This window comes from Elaeis guineensis, chromosome 2, assembly GCF_000442705.2.
Source record: "Elaeis guineensis isolate ETL-2024a chromosome 2, EG11, whole genome shotgun sequence".
Classification (NCBI taxonomy): Eukaryota; Viridiplantae; Streptophyta; class Magnoliopsida; order Arecales; family Arecaceae; genus Elaeis; species Elaeis guineensis.
This window is the reverse complement of record NC_025994.2, coordinates 124,929,971-124,957,237: the sequence shown is the minus strand read 5'-3', so window position 1 is coordinate 124,957,237 and position 27,267 is coordinate 124,929,971. Positions and strand designations below refer to the sequence as shown.

The 27,267-nt window shown below is 36.1% G+C and overlaps 3 protein-coding genes across 8 annotated transcripts in view; 1 reads left to right on the top strand and 2 right to left on the bottom strand.

Annotated features, from left to right (window-relative positions):
- Window positions 1–20,597, top strand: part of LOC105054087 (uncharacterized) — a 30,984-nt gene extending 10,387 nt beyond the window's left edge. For 3 of the 5 annotated variants that reach the window (XM_010935611.4, XM_010935537.4, XM_073250954.1), the window contains 4 exons: window positions 4,049–4,181; window positions 5,049–5,141; window positions 5,273–5,375; window positions 6,104–6,802. In XM_010935611.4, the coding sequence (XP_010933913.1) occupies window positions 4,049–4,181; window positions 5,049–5,141; window positions 5,273–5,375; window positions 6,104–6,483 (709 nt within the window). In that variant the 3' untranslated portion in view covers window positions 6,484–6,802. Of the gene's footprint in view, window positions 1–4,048; window positions 4,182–5,048; window positions 5,142–5,272; window positions 5,376–6,103; window positions 6,803–20,227 lie in introns of those variants that run through there. The other 2 variants (XM_073250956.1, XM_073250955.1) reach the window with 2 other exon arrangements.
- Window positions 6,944–14,985, bottom strand: LOC105054007 (5-methyltetrahydropteroyltriglutamate--homocysteine methyltransferase 1). Of its 2 annotated transcripts, XM_010935410.4 has the most exons (14): window positions 14,439–14,985; window positions 13,285–13,662; window positions 13,004–13,091; window positions 12,760–12,887; window positions 12,476–12,667; window positions 10,815–11,017; window positions 10,379–10,542; window positions 10,223–10,303; window positions 9,968–10,134; window positions 9,497–9,602; window positions 9,118–9,368; window positions 8,960–9,032; window positions 7,948–8,076; window positions 6,944–7,442 (listed from the first exon to the last, which is right to left on the bottom strand). In XM_010935410.4, exons 1-14 carry the CDS (start codon window positions 14,627–14,629, stop codon window positions 7,077–7,079), a joined length of 2,517 nt encoding a protein of 838 aa, XP_010933712.1. In that variant the 5' UTR covers window positions 14,630–14,985; the 3' UTR covers window positions 6,944–7,076. The 2 variants fall into 2 exon arrangements, with proteins under 2 accessions (XP_010933712.1, XP_073107054.1); XM_073250953.1 differs by lacking the exon at window positions 14,439–14,985 and having other exon boundaries at window positions 13,376–13,518.
- On the bottom strand, window positions 16,758–20,370 carry LOC105038741 (AP2-like ethylene-responsive transcription factor At1g16060). The gene is made up of 7 exons (XM_010914618.4): window positions 20,191–20,370; window positions 19,556–19,638; window positions 19,354–19,451; window positions 17,965–18,038; window positions 17,814–17,864; window positions 17,642–17,718; window positions 16,758–17,554 (listed from the first exon to the last, which is right to left on the bottom strand). Exons 1-7 carry the CDS (start codon window positions 20,355–20,357, stop codon window positions 16,926–16,928), a joined length of 1,179 nt encoding a protein of 392 aa, XP_010912920.3. The 5' UTR covers window positions 20,358–20,370; the 3' UTR covers window positions 16,758–16,925.
- Window positions 20,598–27,267: the final 6,670 nt, after the last annotated feature.

Here is a 27,267-nt window from a genome sequence, read left to right as displayed (position 1 = left end):
TCTTAGTTAAGTTCGATTCACCGTTCACAAGCAGATGCAAAGTCGTCATTAGGTTCCTCATCTGACAGATATTGGGTCCAATCTCATTTTTATCCTAGAGCAATTCTTTGCTAATAGAGTGGTTGTGTATTCCCGATGCAACTGAATCACTGTGATCAGTCGAGAACAATCAACGTCGATAGCATGCCTGCACATCTATAATGTTGGAATACCGAAAGCTTAATATTTATGGGGAGGTTTAATTCAGGTCTGATCTAATCAGTCATCACATTACTGATCTAATTGGCATAGATTAAATTAAACCGTCAAGCAACCACATTCAAGACTCAATCTTCCAAATTGACCAGATAAGTGAAGATCAGTGGGAGGCTTCCCTTTGATTGGATCAAGAGTCCTAATTAAGTAACCACCTCTCAATTACTTGTTTTAGACATCAATTGGTCAATTGGTCCAAATAAGTTAGCTTAGGCAAATCAGGCCCAACCCATAAAGTCAAATTAGGTCTTTAGGTTAATTGATTTTACATATGGATGTCAATCGACTCGATCTACAATAATTGTATGATCTTAAGCTCTATTGACCTAACCCTAATCAACACTAGACTCGGTTTGATCAACCGCTAAATCGATTTAGATCCATTATGATCTAATCAAAATCTTAGGTCTAATCCAATTACATGACCTAATTTGATCTACCTATGATCAATTCCTCATGTACAAACACAAATTTCAGATCTTAAATCTAAATTTTCAGATCTAAATTTTTTGCATGAAAAGTAAGTTTTTAATCTCAAAATAATTTTCAGATCATGCATGCAATCATACATCATATATATGAATAAATTTAAGTTATAGAAATTAATTTCAGATTTAAACATGCAATCACATATCACATATATGAACAAAATTCTGATTATACATATTAATTTCAGATCTAAGCATGCTTTCATATATCATATATACGAATCAAAATCAGTTCTGAAAATCCTTTTCAGATCTAAATTAAATAGGTATACATCTCATGTATGGATTAAAAATCAGATTTTGAAATTTTTTTTCAAATCATGCATGTTATTTTCATACATATGAACCCATGGCTCTGATGTCACTATTGGAATTTTGTAGGTGTTCGTGTATGTGGATTTCAAAATTTTTCAAAATCAAAATGCAGCGGAATAACAAATTAAAACGCTTTTAATCTAAACACGCATACATCATATGTAAACACCTAAGGATCTAGTTCATATACAAAAAATAACGTAATCTGATTTTAATCTGAAAATAAACATGCTATCAGATCGCGTACCTGTTTTGCTTTTTCTTTCTTCAAGTCTGGATCTTTGCACGGGTTGATCTTCATCTGTGATCTGATAATCTCGGATATCTTCAATAGGTCCCTTGAAGTCGCACAAGCATCCGACCTCTACGGATATCCACAGAAGACCTTGATTTGATCAAAAGTCTTTGATCTCACTGGAGTATTAGCTTTCTTACAAAGATCGCATCTTGACGGTTGATGAGAATTCTTTTCTCTCAAAACACTCTTAGAGAAGAAAAAAATCGGGAGAATGAAAGGGAAATGAAGAAGAACAAGGAGACCCTTTTCTTTTCTTCTTGAAACCATGCATATGATCTCTGCGCTGGAGATCTAGAGAAGAATCCTTTTTTCTCTTTTCTTCCACATATGAGAGAACCCATCTCTCTTCCTTTTTCACGTCATGAAGAAAACTCTTTTTCTTCTTCCTTTGCATGCCTCTAAAAGGAATTTTTCCTTTCTAAAATCAGACCACAAGAAGGAAGACTCTTCTTTCTTTCTTCAGCCCATGAGGAAGACCCTGTTCCTCACTTTTTTCTCACGCCAAGGAAGGAGCACTCATCTGATTTTGATGCTCAAAACCAGCAGCACTTCCTCTGATTTTTGCCATGAACAACCAGCAGGTATCATGGTTTTTCTCCTCCTTTTTGATGCCCAAAAGATCCTCTTTTCTAGACATGTAATAGGAGTCCTATTTGCGCATGGACTAGGGAATTAATTAGGAGCCAAACTCCCAATCTTTTTGGCATGTAAGAAATAAAAGGGCTCGGCTGTTTTAGTGTGAACTCTTGGCGCAAATAATAGGTAGCATGGAGTATTTGGAGCAGCCTCAAATAAGTGGTGTGAAGATGGGGTAGGCGGCCAAGAAAAGATGAATTCCTAGTCAAACTAGAAAATCTTGAATCTTGGTTCAAATCCTTAACTAACTCTTGGATCAATTCTAACTAACTTAGGAATTAGTTATAACCAAATAACTAATCAGGTCTTAGCTTAATTAGGAATTCAATTAAGTCCTAATCCAATTAGAAAATTAGTTAGGCTAAATCTCATCAAACTAGGGATTGATTTCTTGGATATAAGGTCATCTCATAACCAACAGGGCATGATCCAATCAAGCTTGTTATCCAATAGAGCTTGATCCAATCAAAACCAAATCAAACTAAATTGAATCAAATTCAATTAAATCTAATTTGAACCCCATAGCTCAATCATATTGAGTCCTATTGCAATCCAATTGCAAATTGAATCCTCCTAAAAATTCACTAACACTTAGTGAATTGAACATTGCAAATTTTACATTGATTTAATCATCAATCAAATTGATAATTAAATCCTATTACGATTCATAATCGCAACTCAACCATCTGATCAGTCAAAAGCCTCTTTTGTGTGTGACCGCATATGTTCTATTCTGTCTGGTAATGAGGTATATTATGATCTCTACCACGACATCATCGAAATTCCTTTCAATGAGTTGGAACCATTTCAACTCTATCCATCAAGAATCATCGATCATCAAGATGATGCTCATGAGCTCCATAATCCATCAGTAACACCTAGCAGAATGTAGTGGCAATCCAATAGAATAAAAGTGATGAACCTCTAGGTGCAGTTAACGTGTGATACAATCCTTCTATCGTGAGTTCCGACTAGACGGAGGTCATGGATAACTCGTCAAACCTCACTGTCAGTCATATATAAGATTTATTCGACTCGAGTTCATACTGTGAATATCCATGAAAACTCTTTTCCATCAATCACACTGCCTTGGTCTAGGACTTTTGAACTCAGTCTCATAAATCACATAGGACTACTTTCTGCTAAGGTCAATAGATCCCATCTAAATATATACCTTGCTCCTACAGTAGACCAACTGTCACCAATATCTACTTCAAGGACTTATTGAGATCATGTTTATGTGTAGTCAAACTCCAGCAGCCTCACTGTAAGCAGCCGTGGCATCGCAGGTTAAAAGATCAGTCTCGCTACTGCAGTATTGAGAAAGTCACTAATGAGTGAGCAGACATCCATGTGATTTTTCGTGTTGGTCACGCTCAGTGTTAGTTATTCTCTAATAACCATCTGCACTCTTGCTCCAGTGTTTTTACACTGCAGATTCGAGGCTCATCTATCCAAAGGAAGCAATCCGTGCATCAGTCTATCTGGATCAATCATCGTTCCCATGATGATCCTACGACTAGAAGCAATTTAGGAATTAACCATCAATGACACATGTCTCAAATTTGTAACTCTTTGAGAATATGTGTCATCATCTTGTTAATCTCTTGGATGATTCATGGACATTTACAACATGAATGGAATTAAAACTGTCCATTAAGTGCAAAATCATATTCTATAAATATGATATGTATTAGTTAAGATTGACTTCTAGGGTATACATCTAACAGCAGTGACTCAATATATTTGTATTTTATAGTGGTTGGCAAAGCATCCATCCCAATGCAAACTGCATCGGTTAGGTACTTACTCCACTCTCGATCATTTTAGACTGCATCCAAGATTGAACGCATGTCTTCAGGTATGAAAAGAAAAAACCTGCATACGAGCTATAAGAGATGAGAGAGTTGATTCTAAAGTGATAACTCTTATGGAATTTATTTTGCTTTCATGTCATATTTTTGCATATATTAATGAACAATTTAAAAAACTGTGGTTGATTCTAACTTCTGAGGGCTGTTAGTATGCTTATCTCCTATTAACATTTTGTTTGCAGCTCTCCTCTAAAGGTGAAGGAAGATGATGAAGTCGACAAACTGGATATAAATGTTGATTTTTCAAGAAAATCAAAACGTGTATACCAGTCACCATCTCCTGAAGTTAGCTTAAAGATCAGCAGATCACTGAGGGTTAGTTTCTCTTTCTTGTGTTTACTAAATAATCATATTCCAATCCCCTTGAAACTTTAGAAATTAGTTCCCATCTTTCATTGGTTATACTACTTGCTTTCCATGCATTGCCGTATCTTCTATTGAAGAGGAGAAAAGGACAAGGCCTCTTAAACATGCAAGAGTATATTCTTTTCTGACCAGGAGCTTGCAACTTTATGTAAAAAAATGACAAAACCTGTACTTCTGAACACTTTAAATGAATAATTAATCTGATAGATATGGCTGATAATGTCATCAAATTTGTGTTTTATTTAATCAGGCAAGCATGCCATATATATTCCCATGTCATGAAGTATTATATGGTTGATGATATTTGAGAAGCAGTAAAACTGTAAAAGTTTCATGAACATCAAAATGGGAACCAAACAACAGGAGCTTTCATGCTCACAAAGAAAGGAGAAGCTCCAAGTCAGCTGAACTACTGTTTACCCATTATATTGTACCATCTGCTGTGGTTGTGTTCCCTGTCCTTGCTATCCCAGATTCCCAGTGCCTGCTCTGTTCACATTAGCCTTTTCATATTTAAACATACGAATGCATGTTTTACAGTAGTATTCATGTGTCAATCAAAACAATCATATCAGCTTGCACCTAAGTCCATGCACCGGTCCTTTCCCCTCCCCAAGATACACATATACACGGGCTATATAGATGTAGATTACTGTAAAAAGATTGTTTTAGCCTTTTTAGGTGTTTCATGGTATTTTGGAATTTTAAAAAAAAAAAATGTAGTTGCAAGTTCTAACTGTTACTTAACCACTGCTTGTTTTGGCAGGCTAATTAAACCTATTGCTTACTAAGTAGTTATTAGTTTTTTAATTGCAGAGTCTCAATGCGAAAACAGGATTGTTTAGTAAGCGTATGAAGATTATACACAGAGATCCTATTCTACATGCTCAAAGAGTAGCTTCAATCAAGGTAACAGCCGTTGCTATTTTTAAAACTTGAGTCTGTTATATACACATGGTAGAGGCTGGCAGTGGATACGCATATATTTTGAATATCACATAGATGTTAATTTGTGCGTCCATGTTAATTCTTTTATAAAGAAAGCAAAAGGGACTGCTGAAGCAAGGTTGCAAGCTTCTGAAGCTATGAAAGCTTTTTTTGGTGATCCAGAGAATCGCATTAAGAGAAGCATAGCCATGAAAGGTTAGTTGATTCACTTTTGTTAAAGAAAATTGCATACTTGGAACAAGCTTTTGGTCCACAGTTGTGGTGACCAAACATAGGATTAAGCAACAGAATGTATAGCAATATTATCTGATTCTTTAGAGTTGAGTTCATTTACCGAAACTAACTAGATTTCTTCTCGATTTACATGGCATTTGGTACACAGTGTGGGTGGCAATGGGCCATTTTTGGTGTGAGTCACATCAGATTCTATATCGAGTAGCTTCAACCTGATCCATCAGTGGATTGGTTTTGGTTGGCACCACATTTGATATGAACATACCAAACAGCAGCTCACGCCACATGAGTCACTCTTTTGCAACCATCACCAAGAATCGTGTGAGCTATGGAGGAGCAATGACAAGTGTGCTCCATCTATAAGGGTTGTTTTTAGGTTTAAGAATAGACAGGGAGATGTGCTTAAGTATGATCATGAAGTGATAAGGTGGAAGTGGAAGGCAAGCGGGGAGTGGAGGTGGAATGCGGTCCAGAGGGCATGATTTATGGTTTTGCATGTTGGCTCCAAACTTGCCATAGCAAAGTTTCTAGACAACATCCTGTGTGCTGTGCGAATCTATGGAAGATATCCTCAACTATGTTTTACATAGAGAGAGTTATCACTTTATGCACATCAACGATGACTAGATAGTTATTTTGTTGTATGAATTTAACATTCTGTAGTAAAGATGCTTTCCTCTGCTTGCCAGGAGTGAAATTTTATTGCCGCAACTGCGGGGAGGAAGGGCACAGAGGATACTACTGCCCAACAATCAGGAAAAACTTAGGTAAGTTGCAGTTCCGATGTCGCTTATGTGGGGAAAAGGGACACAACCGTCGGACTTGTGGAAGATCCAAGGTAGAGAGAGCACCGAAGAGGGGAAACCAGAGTACCTCCCGTCGGTGCACATTATGTGGCCAGAATGGCCATAATCGTAGAACATGTCCAAAATCTACTGAAACAGAAGCAGTCTTTTCAAATACCCAAGAAGGCACACAGGTTTCTTCTACTAAAAGTACTTATTTATGTAGTTTCTGCTTAGAGAGGGGGCATAATAAAAGAACATGTCCTAGGAAAGATTCTATCTGAGACATGAGTATTTGTAATTTTGCAGTTTGAGATGACTTTTGGGATGCCATGGTCTGCTAACCATGAAAAAGCTTAGAGAGAGAGAGAGAGGCGGGGGTGGGGGGTGGAGAATTTTCACATTAGTTTTTAGTATTCATCCCGTTTAATAGTCTTTGCATTTTTTTTCTATTTTTTATTTCTGTAAGATCCATTCTAGGAGCCACTGTACAGCGCTTGAGGAAAGAGTTGGTAGTTATCCAAATGATAGATGCAAAATGTTTTCCCCTCACTGAAAAAGTTATTTTAATAACAATTGTGTACACAAATTGACTTGCCTGTACTCGTAGGAGCAAGGAACCCAGCATTTGTTGTGAAACCATTTTTTTTTTCCTTAAATTGTTGTGGTATCATCTATGTTTTGTCTTGAAGATATTGACCATGAAACTGTTGAATCCTTGTAATCTGTGAGTTGGGCAATGAGTAGAAAGAGAAAGCAAAGTGATTTTGCTGAGATATTGCCACAAAACTTCAAATAAACAAATTCGACTTGCTAGATCTACATCTCTTGCACAAGTTCAACAACGCCTAGAATTATCGATAAGCTCATACAATCACTAGGCGCTTGCCAGCTGAGTTCTGAGCAATTGTGCTGCAGCCACCATGTTGGCCAGAGCTGGTTTAACCTCCGAGAACTTCCTGGTCTTGAGACCACAATCCGGATTAACCCAGAGTACGTTCTTCTCCAGGACAGCCAACATCTTGTTGATGCTGTCCCCTATCTCTTCAGTAGATGGGATCCGAGGGGAATGGATGTCATAAACCCCAGGACCGATCCCTGCATGGTATCTCACCCCTTCCCTGAAGACTGAAAGGAGTTTCTCAGCAGATCGTGAGTTCTCAATTGTGACCACATCAGCATCCATGTCAATGATCGAGTGAATTATGTCGTTGAAGTTGGAATAGCACATATGCGTATGGATCTGTACGTCATAAAGACAAGATGTTAGATAAACATATATCATAAACCACCCTTTAAAATAATCAACAAGATTAAAAGTATGTTAACTTCTTCATGGTAATATGTACAGAAAACATTCTAAAAATTTTAGAATATCACATGTCATTGTATTAGACTTGACTTTGTGAAAAGGATACTGTAAACGTGTTGAGAATCAGATTTGGATTTCAACTCTAAGAACATAATAAAGTGTCTTAGAGTATCTTGATGCGGCAAAATAAGACGTCAACTTGGGAATGTAGGAGAAGAGCATATCCATAAATTTGGAAATGACGATGTATCAAGTAGACATCGGAAGAGCAAATGAAAGAAGAGAATAAATCACCAAGCATTGTAGCAATGGCTGTTGTAGGCAGCACATAAAAAAATAGTTTGTGAGGCCGTAGACAACTTAAATTGTTCCCTTTTGGGGCAAGATTATATTTCTATAAGATGTAGATCAAATGATTGTGGGTTTATCACCATACCTGAGTTGTATCCTTCACATAACAGCTTGTTATTCTGAAAGCATGCACTGCCCAGTCAAGATAGAAGGCTTGCTCTGATTTGCGTAGTGGTAGCCCTTCTCGAAGAGCAGCCTCATCGATCTGGATCACCTATTCACACACCACAGATTGTAATAAGTTCATACAAACTCTTTTTAACTGTTCCAGATTCAAATGTTCACCTGATTTCCTGAGCTGAAATGTTAAAGAACTTACTAAGAACATAATAGAACTAATAGACAAACACTATGCAGTGAGCATAATAAATAAAGCATTACTAATTTGAAAAACCAGTCCTCACATATAAGTTAAAGATAATCCTGCAGATAAAACAAGAAGATATAAAAACTGACCTAAAAACTACAACTGCATATTGAGCAAAATAAGATTCAAAAGAAAAGGCAGAGAAACATATTGAGCTAATGCCTATAAAAGAAAAACCTCACCATGCCAATAACTATGCCTCCACAGGCTCATTAAAAGGTATTCAGGCAATACAAATCATGTAATGCATGATAGGTGATTTGTTCTGTGAACTTATGGCTAAAATGCTTTGAGATAATTCATACTTTTGTTCTTCACATAATAAAGTTCATAGAGCTGAAATCTCTTTTCTACTGATTTCCTTACTAAGTTTATAAGAACCACGCAATTCATGCATTTAATCATGACATCATACTCAATGTTCATGATTCAATTCTGCAAATGCCATTAGAGTAAAAAACAATGAATTACAATATAAGCATTATATTTTTGGTAAAATTGCAATTAATTGTATCCTAGATTTTCTCAAAGCTGCAGCTTTAGATCACCCATGAATTATTTGCAACCGAAACTTCATATATAAGTTTAGAAATTAAAAAGATAATCATGGAACTTTTAGATCCGTGATTATACTTTAGGGGAAATGTATTTCCTACATAACCAACAGCATGTTATATGAAAATCCCTCTCCCACCTTAACACTAAACCTGAGCAATAACATTATACTCACTGAAATACCGGCTGCTTCCAAATCTTCAACTTCATTTTTCATTGCCAAGGCAATCTGATAGCATGTCTCAAACCTGATAAAACTTATAAGATTCATTGGTCAAAAGGAAAAAATGACAGAGAAATGAAGAACAAGAAGAATTTCCAAAAGGAACTAACCTCAGTCGATCATTCCTAACAAAGGACCAGTTGAGTATTGTGACTGGCCCAGTTAACATTCCTTTGATTGGACGAGTGGTCATGCTCTGTGCAGCTGTAGACCAAAAAACAGTCATAGGTTTGGGCCGGCTCACATCTCCATAGATGATTGGTGGTTTGACACAGCGCGAACCATATGATTGAACCCAGCCATTGACAGTGAAGGCAAATCCCTTCAGCTGTTCCCCGAAGTACTCCACCATGTCATTTCGCTGCAAGATTATGAATGGAAATGATATGGGTGGTCAATTTGTGATTGAGTTTCAGGAACAAAAGAAAAATGAATAAAAAAAAAAACAGATGAGAATGCAATCTTTTATAATTTATGAAACAAGCATACCTCAGGTTCTCCATGAACAAGGACATCGATGTCGAGTTCTTCTTGAAACTGAACAACCTTACTGATTTCTTCTTTGATGGCCTTGACATACTCTGCCTCAGATATCCTGCCAATATATGCAGGGCCATCAAAATCAATGAGAAATAGACGATCATTGATATGATTCACAAACTTGTAAGCAGTGATAGATGATCCTCTTTAGGGTGCGAATAATAGCAAACTTCGCTAGCGGGAGCATTTTACAATTAGAATTTTCTGACCAAAACATGGAGTCCAGTGAACATAGGCTTTCAGACAACAAGACTAGAGATAGAAAAGAGTGTAAAATAGTTTTCAGTATGAGGGTTCTTGTTAAACAATTACATACCCTGTAACACCTACTTTTGCAGCATGACTTAACAAGATCATAGAAATTCATTTAGTAAAACATAATAAATCTAGAAGTATATTGCATAAAATGGATAGACTCACTTGCTCTCTTTGTATTCCCGACGGATTCTCCTGAGGTCCATAGTTTGTGGAAAGGACCCAATGGTTGTTGTTGGAAGAATGGGAAGGTTCAGTTTCTTTTGTTGTGCATCAAGCCTGGAGGTCACTGGGGTGGGACGTTGGTGGTCAGAACCCATCAAAGCAGATGCCTAAGATGCATAATATTACAATAACAAAACTAGAGCAGAGTGACATAAAAGAATGAAAGAAAAGGAAAAAGATTTTTCCAGTGCTTACTGCTTCCTGAACAGCCTTATCATTGACTCTAGGAGATGACTTCCTAGATGCTTGAGCAACAGCATTTGCAGAAAAGAATGCCTGTAAAAGAATACATCGAATGAATCATGGACAAGGACTATTAGTAAGAGAAGAAGGCAGAGAAGATAAATCCACCTCGTTCTTTTCAACCCTCAATGCTTTTGCCAACTCATTTACTTCCATTATTTTCTGTGCTGCAAAGGCTAGCCAAGACTTGATTTCACTGTCCAGCTTTGTTTCATTAACCAAGTCAACAGGAGTGTGCAGAAGTGAACAGGAAGTAGAAACAACAAGTTTTTCTGCAACCAAGAAGAAAGATGATCATCTCGATCATGAGAATGTTCCCACATTAAAACAACTAATGAGGAAAATATACTCAAAATGATTGATAACATCAGAGTTACATTAGCTCTTCAGCTAAGTCTCGCAAAAACAAGTCTTTTGGCATTGGAAACAAAAATATATTCCCATTCAGATCTAGGGGCAATCTTATTAGACCTGGAAATACAATTAAAATGATATATAAAATTAAATAGAAGATTATTTTCCATATAGACAAGGAAGAAATAACCTTTGCCTGCAATGCCCTCAAGGGTTTTCAGGGTTCTCAGAGATGCTGACAGATCATTAGCCCAAATATTTCTGCCATCAACAACTCCAGCAAAGAGATACTTGTTAGGAGGAAAACCAAGATTCTGGATCAGTTTAAGAGTCTTCTCTCCATGCACAAGATCAAACCCAATAGCTGAGACTCCCCTCAATCCGGTGACAACCCTACAAGCAGTTCAATATAGCAGGTCAAATAACGGTGGGCCAAGGCACAAAGAGAAATAGGTCAGACTTGTAACATTCACAAGATAAAAAAAGGGGACCTATATAGGGGGCTGAAAACAGATCGATTATGAATCAGATATTGGTATATCCATATTTGTATGCATATTTTTCTAGTGATTACAGATATTAAACAGCTACCGAAATTAGCACATGTATTTGTTTTAAATGCATATAGATACAAGTCGGGATATTATTAGTTATACTTATATTTTCTCTACCCGAATATGAACATAAGTCAGATATTATTCAGATATGAATCAGATTTTGAGCAGAACTCAATAATAAAAACTAACATAAGTGGCATAATCATAAAGGATGGGAATGAAATCAACTATCAAGATCGCATGTGATGCACAATAACTGGGTAATGGTCAAAGGCATCGTTACTAAATTTGCATGGAGACTGATTTGGCCAAGTCTCTGGATCACTAATCTGACCAAATTTATATTAAAATATATTAAAACTAAAGAAATACATAAATAAATATATAGTATAAAAGATATTAAAGTTTTTTTACATTAAATACCACTTTTGCTCTTTCATTGCAACATAAATAAAAAGAATCATGAATTATCTAAGTTTAAAAGAAGTTGTAAGAATAATCTATACAAATATAGGAATATATTGAAGTCATAGATATTCTGCATAAAAAGATTTTGAAAATATCATAAAGAATAAAATGAAATTATTTATTTTTCATTTTTATCAAAAGGATAAAAGGATTGAATTTGCCATGAAAAGAATTAGTTATTGAAATATGAAATATCACAATATATTTCAAATGACTATATTTTATAACGTGAATAAGTTTTAGATAAGTATAATAAACCATAATTATATAACGAAACTAAATATTGCCATGGTAGCTCAGTGGCTGCTATCTGATTGAGATGTCACCAACAGGTGGTATGTAAATGGTTTTTTCCCTGATATAGGTGGTTTTTAGATTTTCTTTTATCGGAAAGACAGATCTGGCTCCGACATCTAGCAAAATTCATAATTACACATCATGATCCAAATCGATACCAAGATTTCTATCCGAATCTGATCCCAATCAGATATAGAAACAGATGCAGTTGGATAATACCAACCTATTTTCAGCCCTAATGAAAGATATATGACACATTAACTTCTCCATGGGACTTGTTCCCACAAAACTGCCCACCATGTGGTTTTTAGACTTTTTCTAAAGGATATCTGAATGCGGATCGATCCAGCAAAATTTATAAGCATGTATTGGGATCCATATCCAGATTTGACGTCCGACAAAATTCATGAGCATGTATGGGAATCTGTATCAGGATCCAATCAGATATAAAGATTTCTATCCTAACACAATCCGAACCGGATATGGAAAGGGATATGGTCTGATAATATCTGACCATGTTCAGTCCTACCTGTATGCATCAGAAGGGACGTCAGCAAAGTAGGTTTCAACAAGAACATTCAAACCATGTAATGACTCTTCAAGCTGTGTGTAAGCATCTGTAAATGCTTTCAGCTGATCAGAGTCTAAATCCAGCACAAGTGTCGGTTCATCAAACTGCACCCAGGTAGCTCCAGCAGCTTTCAACTCTGATACAACTTCCCTTTCCAAGACATAGAAAAGAAAAGATAAAAATATTTAGACAAGCACTGGAGTTAATAAAAATTAGCAAGAAAAACCTGCACAAGAACCTACTTGTAAACTGGAATAATTTTCTGGAGCAATGAAAGAAGGGAAAATGATATCTCAACACCCTCTGCTAGCTTTGACAGTAGCAAGTAGGAAACTGGACCAATGAGTACTGGGATAGTCTCAATACCAAGCTGTATAGTGAGAACAGAACATAAGCAACATCCGGTGTACAAGGTTTGGATAAACAGAAAAGCAGTAGATTTTAAGGCCTAATAGAAAAAGGAAGTTCTGGTTTCATATTCCATACCTCTTTGGCCTCTTTGTATTCAGCAACTGTCTTATGGGAAGCATATGAGAACTTAAGGTCTGGTCCCAGTTCAGGTACTATATAATGACTGCATTTGAAGCATCATTTTACTCAACATCATTTGATTATTTGCAAACCATGCACCTGACAGGTAATTAGTCTTATTAGGTTTAAGTTCATCTTTTCAGCAAAATTGAGAGAAATCATGCAAAATTGGAGAAGAACAATTGTATGTCCTCTGACAGCTTTAGCATTATGGATGATAAGATTATATTACTTACTAATTTGTATCAAACCATTTGGTCATTTCCATAGCACGTAGAGTGGCATTACCCCTGGCCATAGAGAAATAAACATCAAATCCTATCTCACCTCCAGTCCATCCATATCTGTGAGGTACTGCACCAAGCATGGAAGTCGTATCTAAGATGTGATCATAGTATGAAAAGGTATTGGAGGGAATGAACTTGGTTCCTGCATCAGCCATTTGTTTCCAGACAGACAGGCGCAAATCATTGGCAACCTTTTCCAGATCCTCAGCACTGCTCCTTCCATCCCAAAAAGACTCTAAAGCAAACTTAAGCTCTCTCCTTGGACCAATGCGAGGATAGCCGACAATATGTGAAGCCACAGCTCTAACACGGCCCATTTGAATGAAACTAGAAGCAAGCTTGTATAGTGAGAAAAAAATTACAAATGATACTCTCAGAAGTACCGTAGATAACTGTGCAACATCCAGTGATACTACAATGTCAGCTTTTCACTCTAGAAGGAACAGTAAATTGGTTAAGATGTTTTTTGAAAAAAAAACATATTTATATGGATTAACAAGTAAACCCTCAGTGACAACAGAGAGACACATCACCAAAGAAAAACATCAATGAATGTTTTGATCGGAAGCTACTAATTATACATTATTACATTGAAGACAACACCAGCTGAGGAGGAGTAAAAATAAAGCATGGATTCAAGCATCTGGTGACAGAGCATCAAATTTCCAAAAAAAAAAAAAAAATCCAACATGATAACAAATCAGAAATCATGAAATACAAGGCATCAGCAAACCTTTATATTAGCAAAAAATAGGGCATCATAACAGCACCAAAAAAAAAAAAATACAGTTAATCATATAAGGAAGTTACATCGACAAACCAGCATAACACATTTCTGAATACAAATTAGAGCTAACAATTATAGACTGTCCAACCATATGCCTTCTAGCTGATCAAAATCTGTTGACGAATCTAAAACCTAGTTTACTCGCCTGAGACCTCATAGATTACCAAAAAAGTGATCAAAAGGTGCCATAGAGATGATCGAAGACGGGTTTATCCACAAAAATCAAATTTGTGGCTTTGAACTCTCGGACGATGATAGAAGGCGCAAGAACAGCGCATCCGATCGATTGAAGTGAAGCGCGAAGGGAGTATCTTACCTTGGGCGGCGGTGGCGGTGGGAAAGATTAAGAAGGGAGGGGAAAGCGTGGGAGGAGGAGGAGGAGAGAAGCGATGGTTTGTATATTGCAGGGGCCGATAGCATTGTTTCTTTCTCTTTCTTTCGTTCGGAGATCTTTTTGTCGCTCCTCGGCAGGTCAAGTTTTGGTCCGTGAAGTTGACGCGACTTCATGCGATTTTATGTACGCTAAACTTCCTGTTCGAACATAATTCTTGAACTGCCCTCGTGGGTGCGGGGGCGGACAGTTTCCACTACATCCGTAACCCTAACAGTTCTATTCCCAAAAAAAAAAAAAAACCTAACTCTAACTGCTATCTACATTTCATCTCTCCTCCATCTTTCTTTCATCCCAGATTCAATTTTCGGCATCAAAATCTAATCTTTCCTGTTTTCGACTGTGGTTCTTGCCATGGTGAGCCTCCCTCCAGGTCTTCTTGGATGACGTTTAGTCGTTGAAGGAAAAAGCTTTTTGTCTCACTCTTATTCTTCTTCTTCTTCTTTCCCTCCAGAGATTTGACTTTTTCCCCTTCCTCATTCACCTTATTTTGCCGGGATTTCTAATCTCCCTGACCTTCCTTTTTTTCAAAAAAAAAAAACTGCTCCTATTATTTGTTTTTGTCACGGCAACAGTAATAAGTATCCTTCTTAGAAGTGGGTGGAGAAATTGTTTAACATTTTAGCAGTTTGGATTTATTTATTTCTTCAGCAAGTTTTTATATATTGGAGTAATATTTTGCGCATTTTATAATGGCAAAACCAATGTGCGACGCTCCATTAATCATTTTCTTCTTTACCAAATGATAGAACCGTGGGGATATCTTTAGTGATTTCGTATGCAAGGTCAGCTAGCACATACATACGTGCATACATACACATATTCATACTAATGTTTCCTTTGTCTACTGGGATTAATTAACTCTTCCAAGCCGGAATGCTTTTGAATTCGTATCCTTATCATGTAATAAAATGGAATGTGTCTACCTTCTTACTTTCGCATGCACTACTAGTTGATGTTAATTGTACTGTGCTTGATGTTTAGCCTTCATACCAGCTGCATTTAGGACCTTCTATAATCATTGGTTACTCATGGTATGCTTGCTTACCGCTTTTCTATAACACAAAAGATTCCCACCTGATCCCCACTGATCTGGGACAATATTATTTTTTAACCTCTCTGTTGTTCTATTAGCGCTATTTCCTTACACCTTGCCACCTTTTGGGGAACAAAGCTGAGCCATTTGTGAGCATCCAACAAAACATTATTATCTTGTTCAGGATGGTCACTGACATTTCTGCAATTCTCCATCCTGTTTTTCTTCTTTTACAATGCATCCTATCAAAGTATCAATTGAATCTGTTCCGTGAGTACATCAAGAACATGTCTTTACATGTTTGTAAGCGCTGGATCTACACCTCTCTGTAAGGTTATCCTTTCTTTTCGGAGCTTGATGACAATAGATGCTGAATTTAGCATTAAAGAACTAGTTGTATTTCAGAATCACCCTGGTCATGAATCTGATGATGCGGTTGTGTTCATTCCATTTCTTCAGACCATCTGTTCTGATGCATCTGAATGTCACAGAAGAGAGTAATAGAAAAAATAAGTTCTTCCCTATGTTTTTCAAACAAGCCTTTTAACTTACAGATTAGTGATGATGATAATCTTTAATGAAGTAAAGGTATGCTAACCTTTTTCTTAACTTTCTTTACCGGAACAATATTAGGCATTCTACATATCCTTGCACTGTTAGGCCAGGCTCCAGGTGGGAAACAAGCCCATATTGGGGGTTCAGGCTTTGACTTGGGGGTTCTGGTTGTATCTTTTGTGACAGCAACCATTGGATCGCGCTCTGTGCAGCTTTCAAAGCACAATGTTAGCTTCGTGATCTGTGCTTTGAAAGCTGTGCAAATACCTTAACTTGGTTGGCTAGTTGTGGAATTAGAAAAAGATGGCTTAGGGCTCCTTTCGAACAAACTAACTTATGTCTGTGCTTTGACTAAACCTATGGAACCTGTTTTCTGAAGGGATTTCAGCAGACATAAGTCATCCAGGAATGCCTATATGCAAACATTTATTTATTTATTGTTTACTTTTGGCAGCACCAGAGCCCAAATTTAGCTAGCTGTTTTCCTCACTACTCTGTTAGAACAAGTCTACTTCAGTGATTCAAATAATGAACTATTATTGATTTTGATCTCAGATCCAGCTGCACAGTGATACCAATATCATCCTAGCATCCAATCATTAGGTATCATGTAAGCATATAACACATATTCAGGAGGATACATTCTTAAAGAATTCCTGGCTCTTATTCATATCACTAGTTAGCACAAAGGAAAGAAGCTTTGGGCCAAGCAACTGGAAAGTGAGAGATGAATGTATATATTATACAAGACAGAATCATCTCACATAATTTTCAGATCTCTCTCTCTCGCCCCCTCTTCTCTTCCTCCATTGGTCTCTCTGCTATTGCAGTGAGGGTATACTCTCTATGTCATTCCATATTGACTGCTCACTTTGCTCATAGTAGGAAACACTCTCCTGTAGCTCAATTCCCCGTCCGTTGTCACCATTTGGGAAGTAACCATATGGCACATCAGCAATTCCTTCGTAAAAGATCCCCTGGTTTTCATTATCAGCTCCCAGCTGTTGTTTCCAATCCTTCAAATCCTCCTCCTCAATCTCTTCATTGAGTGCACTAGTATTCTTCTCCACAAGTTGCCTAAACATTGAGGACTTCAGTAGGAGGCTTAGTGCAGTAGAGGAAGACTTGCTGCTTGAGTTACCACCAGGGAGCTCACCAGGGAACTCATGAGGTACAAACTCTTCCTTACATGATGAGATCATATTCTCTGCGACAAAGGGGTTGCAGTGCAAGAATGTTTCGGATTTGGCTGTTGAAAAGAGGTTGGTGGGTGGTTGCACTGCATGAGCTTCACCATTGACATGTTGCTCTTGGGTAATATTCAAGGCATTGGTGGCCCCTGGCCTTAGCCATCTGATATATGTACTCAGGTCAAAATTGGTCACAGCATTGATCCCTCTATACTCAATTGCTGCGATGTCATATGCATGAGCTGCCTCCTCCTGAGTACCTGCAACAATTATAGTAGATTCATAGGTTTTTATTTGGAGGTCAAGAGGTTGTAGTACATGAGAGTTGTTGAAGTTGCAGTACTTACTGTAAGTGCCAAGATAGAGGTACTTGTTTCCAAAAACCCTTCCAATCCTTGCTTCCCACCTTCCATTGTGATGGTGCCTGCAGTTTTTCCAATTTATTTGGTTGTTAAAATTTCTTATTAATGAGTTTCAGCATGAAAAAGAATTTGATGTACTCTGTTCATGAATTTGTACCTTGCAACTCCACGGTATTTGGACATACCTCGTGAGAAACCGCTACTATTCCTGATATCGAACCAAATAATGCTAGGTTAAGAAGCTAAATTCTGACAATCGAAGGTTCTGTAAGTTTCTAGAGCTCACAAAGAGAGCAGGATCTTAATACCTCCTTATTGAGGCTAGATACTCTTCTTTAGTCACATTCTGCATTATTTGTATCTCTTTTTCATAGTCAGAAACCTGAAATGATTTTCCCTTCAGTTAGAATCTTGGAATAGAAACACATATTTTTATATTTGTTTTATGTATCCACAAGCATACAAAAGATGAACAAGCATGAATTTTCAGTTGTTCATCAGGAAACATGAATTTTTCCACATAGGTAATAATTAAGGACAGGTGCAATCTGTCTGAAACAAATATCAAAAAACTTTGTAAGCAAAAGACAACTACGAAAATATTAGTGGATTGGATTTTCTTTTGAATTAACTTGATAAGCACATGAACATGAAATTAACGAACCATATGCACTATATATCCAAGAACAACGTATAAATGAATTACAATATTGCGTATTGAGTACAGTGGTGAAAAGTCTTCTAGGTCAAGTGATCAATAAATTATGTCTCATGAAGTCAATGGAACTAGCAAAGCTTTGATTTCCAAACTTGATGTTAAGATAATTCTCATCATAATACTATACAACCGGGACCAAGAGTTAATAGAACCCACCACATGAACATCCTTCCAAAACTTTCCATTTTTTCCAGAGGGGAAAAAGAAAAGAAAGTGGAGACTATTTATGGCATGCCTACATTGATGTACCATCATAATTCCACAAAATATTTCTTATGATTCAGTCAGATGTCCTAAATTAAATTCCAGCCATGAAATCTCAAAATGTTTATCAATTGTCAATAATTATTTTGGGATGACACCACTGTACCTCTATATTATCTTATATTAAGCCTGATTCTGATTTTCTATTTGTCTCTCTTTTTATGTGCATGTGAATGTTTATACGTTTCATATAGAAAACAAAAATACAGACGAGAATAACTTCAAGCTGTAGTTATCAGCTGCTATGCACAATCCAAATGCCAAAATATTGAAATGGTCATGGTGTCATATAGGTTTTGATTGATAACCCCAAATTTGGAATTTTGTATCTGTTAGGATTAGTGTTGATACAGCAGCCCCTGTGTCAGCCAAATATATAATTCAGTTGAAAAAGTGTGCACACATCATCAACTGATGCCTTCCAAATCTAAGAACTGCTTCAAGTGATTGTTTCATCAAATAGTTTCCACCTGATCATCTTGTTAGTTTGATTAAGTGAAATTGTGGTTCATATTCCCTCAAATGAAACTATGTTGTTTGTGACCATCCCAAATTTACATTTTTTCCCTTTTTTTTTTTTTTTTTTTGAAAGAAAAGATGAGATTGGGAATCCAGTCCACTTATTCCACAAAAAGATTATCCAACTTGCTCGAGATCCTGATGTAGTAAAAGCTTTAGCAGTTAAAATGGGAGTAAATTTCAATCGATGACATACCGGGAAGTTTGTGATGGTGGTAGGCCCCCAATACTTGAGTGCAGCAAGGTCATAAGCTCTTGCTGCTGCTTCTTCCTCATCATAAGCTCCAAGGTAAACTGCATGAATTGACATAATTTTCCAACAAATTATTTAAATACAGATAAGGCTTGCTAAAGAAAGAAGGTAAAAGACATAGAAAGTGAAATATAACAAATCTTGCCTTGTTTCCCCTTCTTCCTCTGCGTGGCATTCCAGGAACCTTTGTCCCACAAATGGGCCTCAAAACGGCCTGTCCATCGGTGCCTGCATGATTGCTTTGTGTTGGTTAACTGTTTAAGAATGGTGTGGAATAATAGTGTGCAAATAAATTGTTAGACATGAATTTATTTTGCTCTTTCTGGTGTTTGGACTCAAGACGATGGTAGCTCTTGATATATGTTATTGCTCTCATGCCTCTAGACTACTTTGTATGCAGGGACTGATACTATGAACCAAACTTTGATTGCAGATATATGAGTTATAACTGCTGTCTGCTGAAAACTTATTATTTGACTGCTTGAACTTAAGACAATGTTAGCTCTTGATGTATGTTATTGCTCTCATGCCTCTAGGCTATTTTGTATACAAGGACTGATTCCATGAGCCAAACTTCAGTAACAGATATATGATTTTTAACTGCTGAAAACTTATTGAGTGCTTGAACTTAAGGCAACGTTAGCTCATGGTATATGTTATTGCTCTCATGCCTCTAGGCTAGGCTATTTTGTATACAAGGATGATATCATGAGCCAAACTTTGATTACAAACATATGAGTTATAATTGCTGAAAACGTATTATTTGACCATCAACCATACCTGCTAACCCCGCGAAACCTTGAACTTCTTTTAACAGTGCTGCTGGTAGCAGGCTGATCAATGATCTCCCCACTGGGATCGGTTGCAATCGCCGGCGATGCCATCTCCCGCCGCCGCCTCTTGTTGCACTTGACGGATGGACTGCTGTCCTGTGGAGGGGTTGCCATGCCAGTTGGTTGCCTTCCGCTGCTATCAACCTCACTTTTCACCAACATCACATCCATGCCTTCCTTCCTACCTCTGTAAGGTGGTGCAAGATGAATGAGGAATAGGCTAGTCTTAAGCTTTGAAAACTTCACAAGGACCAATCACAAACGCATGCATGTTTATATAGTCAATACTGGGGCTCGTGGTTTTGTTGTATTGTGTGATTAATGAGACAAAGGCAGACGATGATTTCAGGACCATTCCAAGCCAAACCCGTTTGTCCTAACTGTGCCTGCCAGCGCAAGCCACCCCAAGGATATGCTTTTATAGTCTGAGTATGGTCAAAACTGAATGAAACCAGTTCAACCTGTACATCTCTGGTTGGCCATTAATCTCCATGCCCGTTTGTCCTTGAGAGGTTTTTTTCTCCATTAGGACTGCTGGGTTTGTAGATTCCTCTTAGATTAAAAAAAAAAAAAAAGGACTGATAATAAAGGGCATCGGCATGGATTCAAGTCTCTTCATTTTAGACATTGGAGTATTGAGTGACTTTTAGCCTAAAATCGTTGCATTATCTTCCTCACTTCCCCTAAATATATTATTTGATATGATATATTTACTCCTCTTTAGTCTAACAATTTATGCTGTTAGCTAATTGATCCCTATATATTAGTGAAAAATGGTGAAGACAACATAAATGGTATTGGTCACTCTTTTTTTTTTTTTGTTTTTTTTCAAGCGTGGGGAAGGGTTGCTGTTGTACTGCTACCATGCATAAGACAATCTTGGTCGTTTTTGATTGAGGGGTTTGGGTTGTATCTTCCATGCGAAAGTATAATTGATTTTTTTTCGTGATGTCAACCATTGGATTGCATCTGCATAGATCTCAAAGCATTCTAATATTTTTTTCCATCTATGTGCATAGATTTCGAAGCGGTTATTGTATGATCCACTAGTTGACGTTGCAAGAAAAAGATGAATCATTCTTTCGCATGAAAGATACAAACCGAACTGCTGATCGAATGGCTCCTTGAGATTGTTAACAAACATCACCTGCCCTTGTCTCAGAGAATAAAAAAGGCAAAGCTAATGTCCAGTTCATTTTGTCTCCAATGCCAAACTTGGACAACAAGTTTATGCACTTACATCTAGAAGATAGATGAGAAGGTGAAGTATAGACGGATCGATGAGAAGACGACGATTAGATTAATCCAAGCTAAAACTGGCTATCACGGCAGCACAAGACAAAAAGTGAAAACAGCTGAGAAACGTGAGCCGTGGGCTGTAAATTTTGTCTCCTGGGATAGAGATGGAGTCGAGCTTTCTTGGAGCTCAAGCAGACCCCAGGGTAGGCACAGGTAATGACGAAGGTGATCCCTTGGCCAATTCGCCCATCAAACTCTTGCTGGAGCTTCTTTTTTTTTTTATACATTTTTGGTGCCAAAACAAGGCCGCTAAGTCTTCATTAACAAAGGCAAGTCAGTCGTATATAGCACCCATTGCTGCAGAACAAAATGAGCAGCAGCAGGAACACAACAAAATTGGGAGAAAAATAGTACATGATGCTGGTACAGTAAAAGTAAAACAAACATTGAGAGAAAAAATAATATATGATGCCAATAAAGAACAATCCATATAAAACTACATGGCTTATAGCTGGTTTGGGATCTGTTATTCGATTGAGAAAGGGACCTCCTTGTAGTGAGACGTCCATTTTCTCCGCACAAGCTGTGTGATTTTGTTACGGGTCGTTGTTTCCAATGGATCCCATTCAGGATGTTATGATTGGAAGAGACACGAATTGCTCCTTTGTTTTAAATTATTCGCATCTAAAAAACCACAAACTTAGTTTACAATATCAATGTTTTAACATCATATACAGCAGCCAGGTCCACCTACTGCACCGGTTTTGATCGAATGCTCGGAGCGATGTCGCATGGAAAAGGCTAAAAAGTAGACACATTTGTAAGGGACTCATGCCTTCGCTGTTCGAGCCGCATAGTCCACCCCTTGTGACGTGGACCCTTTCCAATTGGCATGTTAGTCCGTTGTGTAGGTAAAATTATTGGTCCATCGGGTCAGCAGTGGACCAGCCCAACTACAAAAGGACACAGTCCATCACTCCTGCGTCACCCATTGTGGTTGGATTGGACCGATCGGTCCATCGCTAAGCTGGTGGACTGGCATTGTTTTTTTCTCTTGAGAGCCGAGATCTGCTGAGGACGCATTGGAAGTTGAATACAGTCCGGAGATACACGAATTCTTCTTATTTCTTTTTAAAATCAATATTTCTCAGAATTCTTATCCATAAATGAACTGATTCAAAAATATCCAATTGTTATTGAATTATATATGGATTTGTTTGTGAGTTACGCAAAAGTAATTTAGGCAGTCTTTATATGCGGTAACTTAATGATGCGGAGTTTTATTGCCACAGATGGTGCCTCTTGCTATTATTTGCCATTCATGCCTCTCATGTAACTGTTTTTAGGTAAATAAATATAAAAAAATTATAAAAATCTTCAATTTTTAGTTTTATTGTATTTATTTGTGATTTTAGCTATTGGAATTATTTCCAAACTTTGGATAAATTTATCAGGTTTTTATTTGTAATTCCATACTTTTACATCCATCTGAGTTTTTCCCGAGTAGCAAGCTTTTGAGTATGGTTGATACAGCACCATATCTATTCCATTGCAGTTCATTTTTCCCGCTCACAACAATCCCTGGGATAGGTAGAGTGAGCAGTGAAGAGTGGAGAGGGCTTACCTTTTTTATTTCTTAGTCCTGTGCAGGTTTTGATACTATCTTATAGTTTTATCATGACCAACTTCATTACTGAGGTGTGTGTATTTCACATTGTTAACTACATTATAATCCTGATGCTGCTGCTCAGTGTATGTCTACAACAGCCAGATTTGTATTGTAATGCATGCCAAATAGTCTTCTCCATTGAAAGGCTGGCTGTTATATGTTTCAATACTATCTTCAATTGCTACCAGATTTTATTTGATCTGCACCGCCACTATAATTCTATGCTGCTCTTATCATCATGTACGGATTCTACAAATTACTCATCATGGAGCTACATGGCATTAATGCCTGTTTCAATGTGTCATCCTTCACTGTATGCAAATATAATAGGAGTATAGGAGAAGAATAGAAAAAATGGAAAAAAAAGAAGAAGGAAAAAACAGGAAAAATAGGAAAACAAAAAGAAGGAAAGGAAAATAAAGAGAGAAAAATAGGAAAAAGAAAGAAATAAAAAAGAAAAAAGAAAGATTCTTACTAACTTTTGTTGTTCTTATTTGCAGGTTTCATTGGTAGCTGTTTACTTCTCTAATGCTATAAATGACTTGTTTAATCCCTCTACTTACATACTTGGAATTGATTCTTTACTTCCTCATATTTGTTATGCAGAAGGTGATGACATTTTCTACTGTCCATATGACATGATACTTTTCAAGATTCACTGCTGCCATATCAACATTCAATATTGCACATATCAGTCTTCAGATATATGGAATATTTGGTCCTATGATTATGCGCTGCACATTATATCTTGTGGTTTTCTGTGAGGTATCTGCTGCAATATCAAGTTCTGAAGGATAATCTGTTATCAATACAGTTTGTTATAAGTTTAACATAGGGACCGGCAGGTACTACAATTTCTCAAGTTCACTTCATATGCCTCTGTTTCAAATATTGTCTCAGATGCAGGATTGTTGGCAGTTAGAAAAATGCCTGCATTGCCTCTTGCAAATCATATCCACATTTTGGCGAACAGGACAACCTGATGGATTTTCTTCACAGAAGAACTTTATGCAGATTTCAACATACCAGTTCACTTTATCAAGTTCAAGCTTCCTGTGCTTTGTCCGGAGTCTTCAGATGGTTGAAAGCTATAATATATCATTTACTGTTTTCTTTTTGGAGTCTACATCATACCTGGGTCCTGTCTCTACTTTGTTTTTTTTACTTTTGTGTAGGGGTTTTGAATGTAAGTTTAAATGGTTGTTGGACTGCCAGGTCTTTGTTTCAACCTAGCGATTTTTATAGTTTACATCAATGAAAGTTTTTCACTTCTACCAAAAAAAAAAACAATCACTAGGATAAAGTCTTTAGAGAGAGCAATTGGATTCATATGTACCAGATGAATAAAGATTATCACTACAAAAATATTGAATATTAGCAAAGGTATCAGTGATGAAAAAAAATTCTACCGTTAATAATAACTTTTAACTATCTTAAAATTGATAAAAAATTTTACTGTCGCTAATACTATTAGCGATGATAATTTAATTATTAGCAATGGCAAAAACCGTCCCTACAAGTATTTAAATTTTTTAATTTTTTAATAATATTTAAATATAAAATAATTAGTAGCGACGGCGAATTTAGGTTATTAGCGATGAAAATCTTGTTGTTGCTAATATTTTTTTTAAAAATCTGAATAATAATTTAAAAAAATAATTATTTTTAAAAAAATTATTAGCGATAGAATTAATGATGGTGATGCTTTTCCATTGCTAATAATTCAGAAAATAATTTTGGTTCAAATAGAATCCAATTCAAACCCGATTCGAATCCTATTCAAAATCTTGTCAAACCTAATTTAATTAGGTTTTGAATCTAAGATCTACTTAGATTATAAAATTTAATTAGTCTCAAATTAAGTTAATATTAATTAAATTAAATCTGATTTAAATCAATTAGGAGAAAATAGTTTTCAATTTGAGTTCAATTCGAATCCAATTCGAATCTAATTTGAAATTCTGTCAAACCTAATTCACTTATATTTTGAATCTAAATCTTAATTAGATTATAAAACTCAATTATCTATAAATTAAATTAAATTTAACTAAATTTAATCTGATTTAAATTAGTTAAGAGAAAATAATTTTTAATTTGGATTCAATTCGAATCCAATTCAAAATTCTGTCAAACCTAATTCAATTAGGCTTTGAATCCAAATCCTACTTAAATTATAAAATCTAATTAATCTCAAATTAAGACAAATCTACTTAAATTAAATTTAATTTAAATCAATTAAAAAATAATAATTTTTAATTTAAATTTAATTCGAATTCAATTTGAAATCTTGTTAATCCTAATTCAATTAGACTTTGAATCCAAACCCTACTTGGATTATAAAATCTAATTATCTTTAAATTAAATTAAATTTATTTAAATTTAATCTGATTTAAATCAATTAGAAGAAAATAGTTTTTAATTTAGATTCAATTTAAATCTAATTCGAACCCAATTCGAATTCAATTCGGAATCCTGTCAAACCTAATTCAATTAGACTTTAAATCCAAGTCTTAATTGGATTATAAAATTTAATTATCTTCAAATTAAGTCAAGCTTAATTAAATTTAATCTAATTTAAATCAATTAAGAAAAAATAATTTTTAATTTAAGTTCAATTCAAATCTATTTCGAAATCCTATCAAACCTAATTTAATTAGGCTTTGAATCCAAGACTTACTTAGATCATAAAATCTAATTAGTCTCAAATCAAGTCAAGCTTATTTAAATTAAATCTAATTTAAATCAATTAGAACTCGATTCATGATTCAATTCGAATCCAATTCGAAATCTTGTCAAACCTAATTCAGTTAGGCTTTGAATCCAAGTCCTACTTGTATTATAAAACTCAATTAGCCTCAAATTAAGTCAAGCCTAATAAAATTAAATCTGATTTGAATCAATTAGGACTAGATCCATAATTCAATTCAAATCTAATTTGAACTCGATTCGAATCCAATTCGAAATCCTATCAAACCTAATTCAATTAGGACTTGAATCTAAATCTTACTTGGATTATAAAATCCAATTAACCTCAAATTAAGTTAAGCCTACTTAAATTAAATCTAATCTAAATCAATTAAGAAAAATAATTTTCAATTTGGGTTCAATTTGAATCCAATTCAAATCTGATTCAAATTTAATTCGAATCTGATTCGAATCCAATTCGAAATCTTATCAATCCTAATTCAATTAGACTTTAAATTCAAATCCTACTTAATTTCTAAAATCAAATTATCTTCAAATTAAGTCAAGCCTAATTGAATTTAATCTGATTTAAATCAATTAAAAAAAATAATTTTTAATTTAGATTCAATTCGAATCCAATTCGAAATCCTGTCAAACCTAATTCAATTAGGCTTTGAATCCAAGTCCTACTTAGAATATTAAAACCTAATTAGCCTTAAATTAAGTCAAATCTAGTTAAATTAAATCTAATTTAAATCAATTAGGACTTGATCCATAAATTAATTAAGCCCAAAAATTTAATAAAATCAGATAATGATTTTTAACCATCCAAAAATTGATCAAGAAGAAAAAAATTGATATTAAAAAAATATAATAGTATTAGAGACGGCATTAGCGATGGAATAATATGCCATCGCTAATAATTTTGAAAAAAAAATATTTTAAAAAATCAATATTAAAAATTAATATTTAAAAAAATAATAGTATTTGCGACGATGGATAGGTATTAGCGATGGAAAATACCATCGCTAATACCTTGACATGCAAAATGGAGGTGTACCGACCGTATTACCGACGATCGCCATTGCCATCGATAATAGTCCGACAAAATAACACCCCCAGGCCGTCGGAGGAAAAAAAAAATCTATGCTCGTACTCCTCCTTCCTGCGAATCTCCTCTCGTTCTCCTCCTTTCCAGCTTTTCCCCACTTCGTCGGTGCCTTCTCTGGACCGACGGTGCCCCTCCTCGATGCATCCTTCCCGACGTTCCCGCTCCCCGCACATCCTCCTTCCCAGCATCCCAACCCTGCCAGTGCCTCCTACGCCACGGCCTCTCGCCCGCCACCCCAGCCTCGCCTCGCCCGTGGCCGCCCCGACCCTGCCGGTGCCTCCTATACCGCGACCCCAAGCTAGCCACCCTGGCCTCGCCTT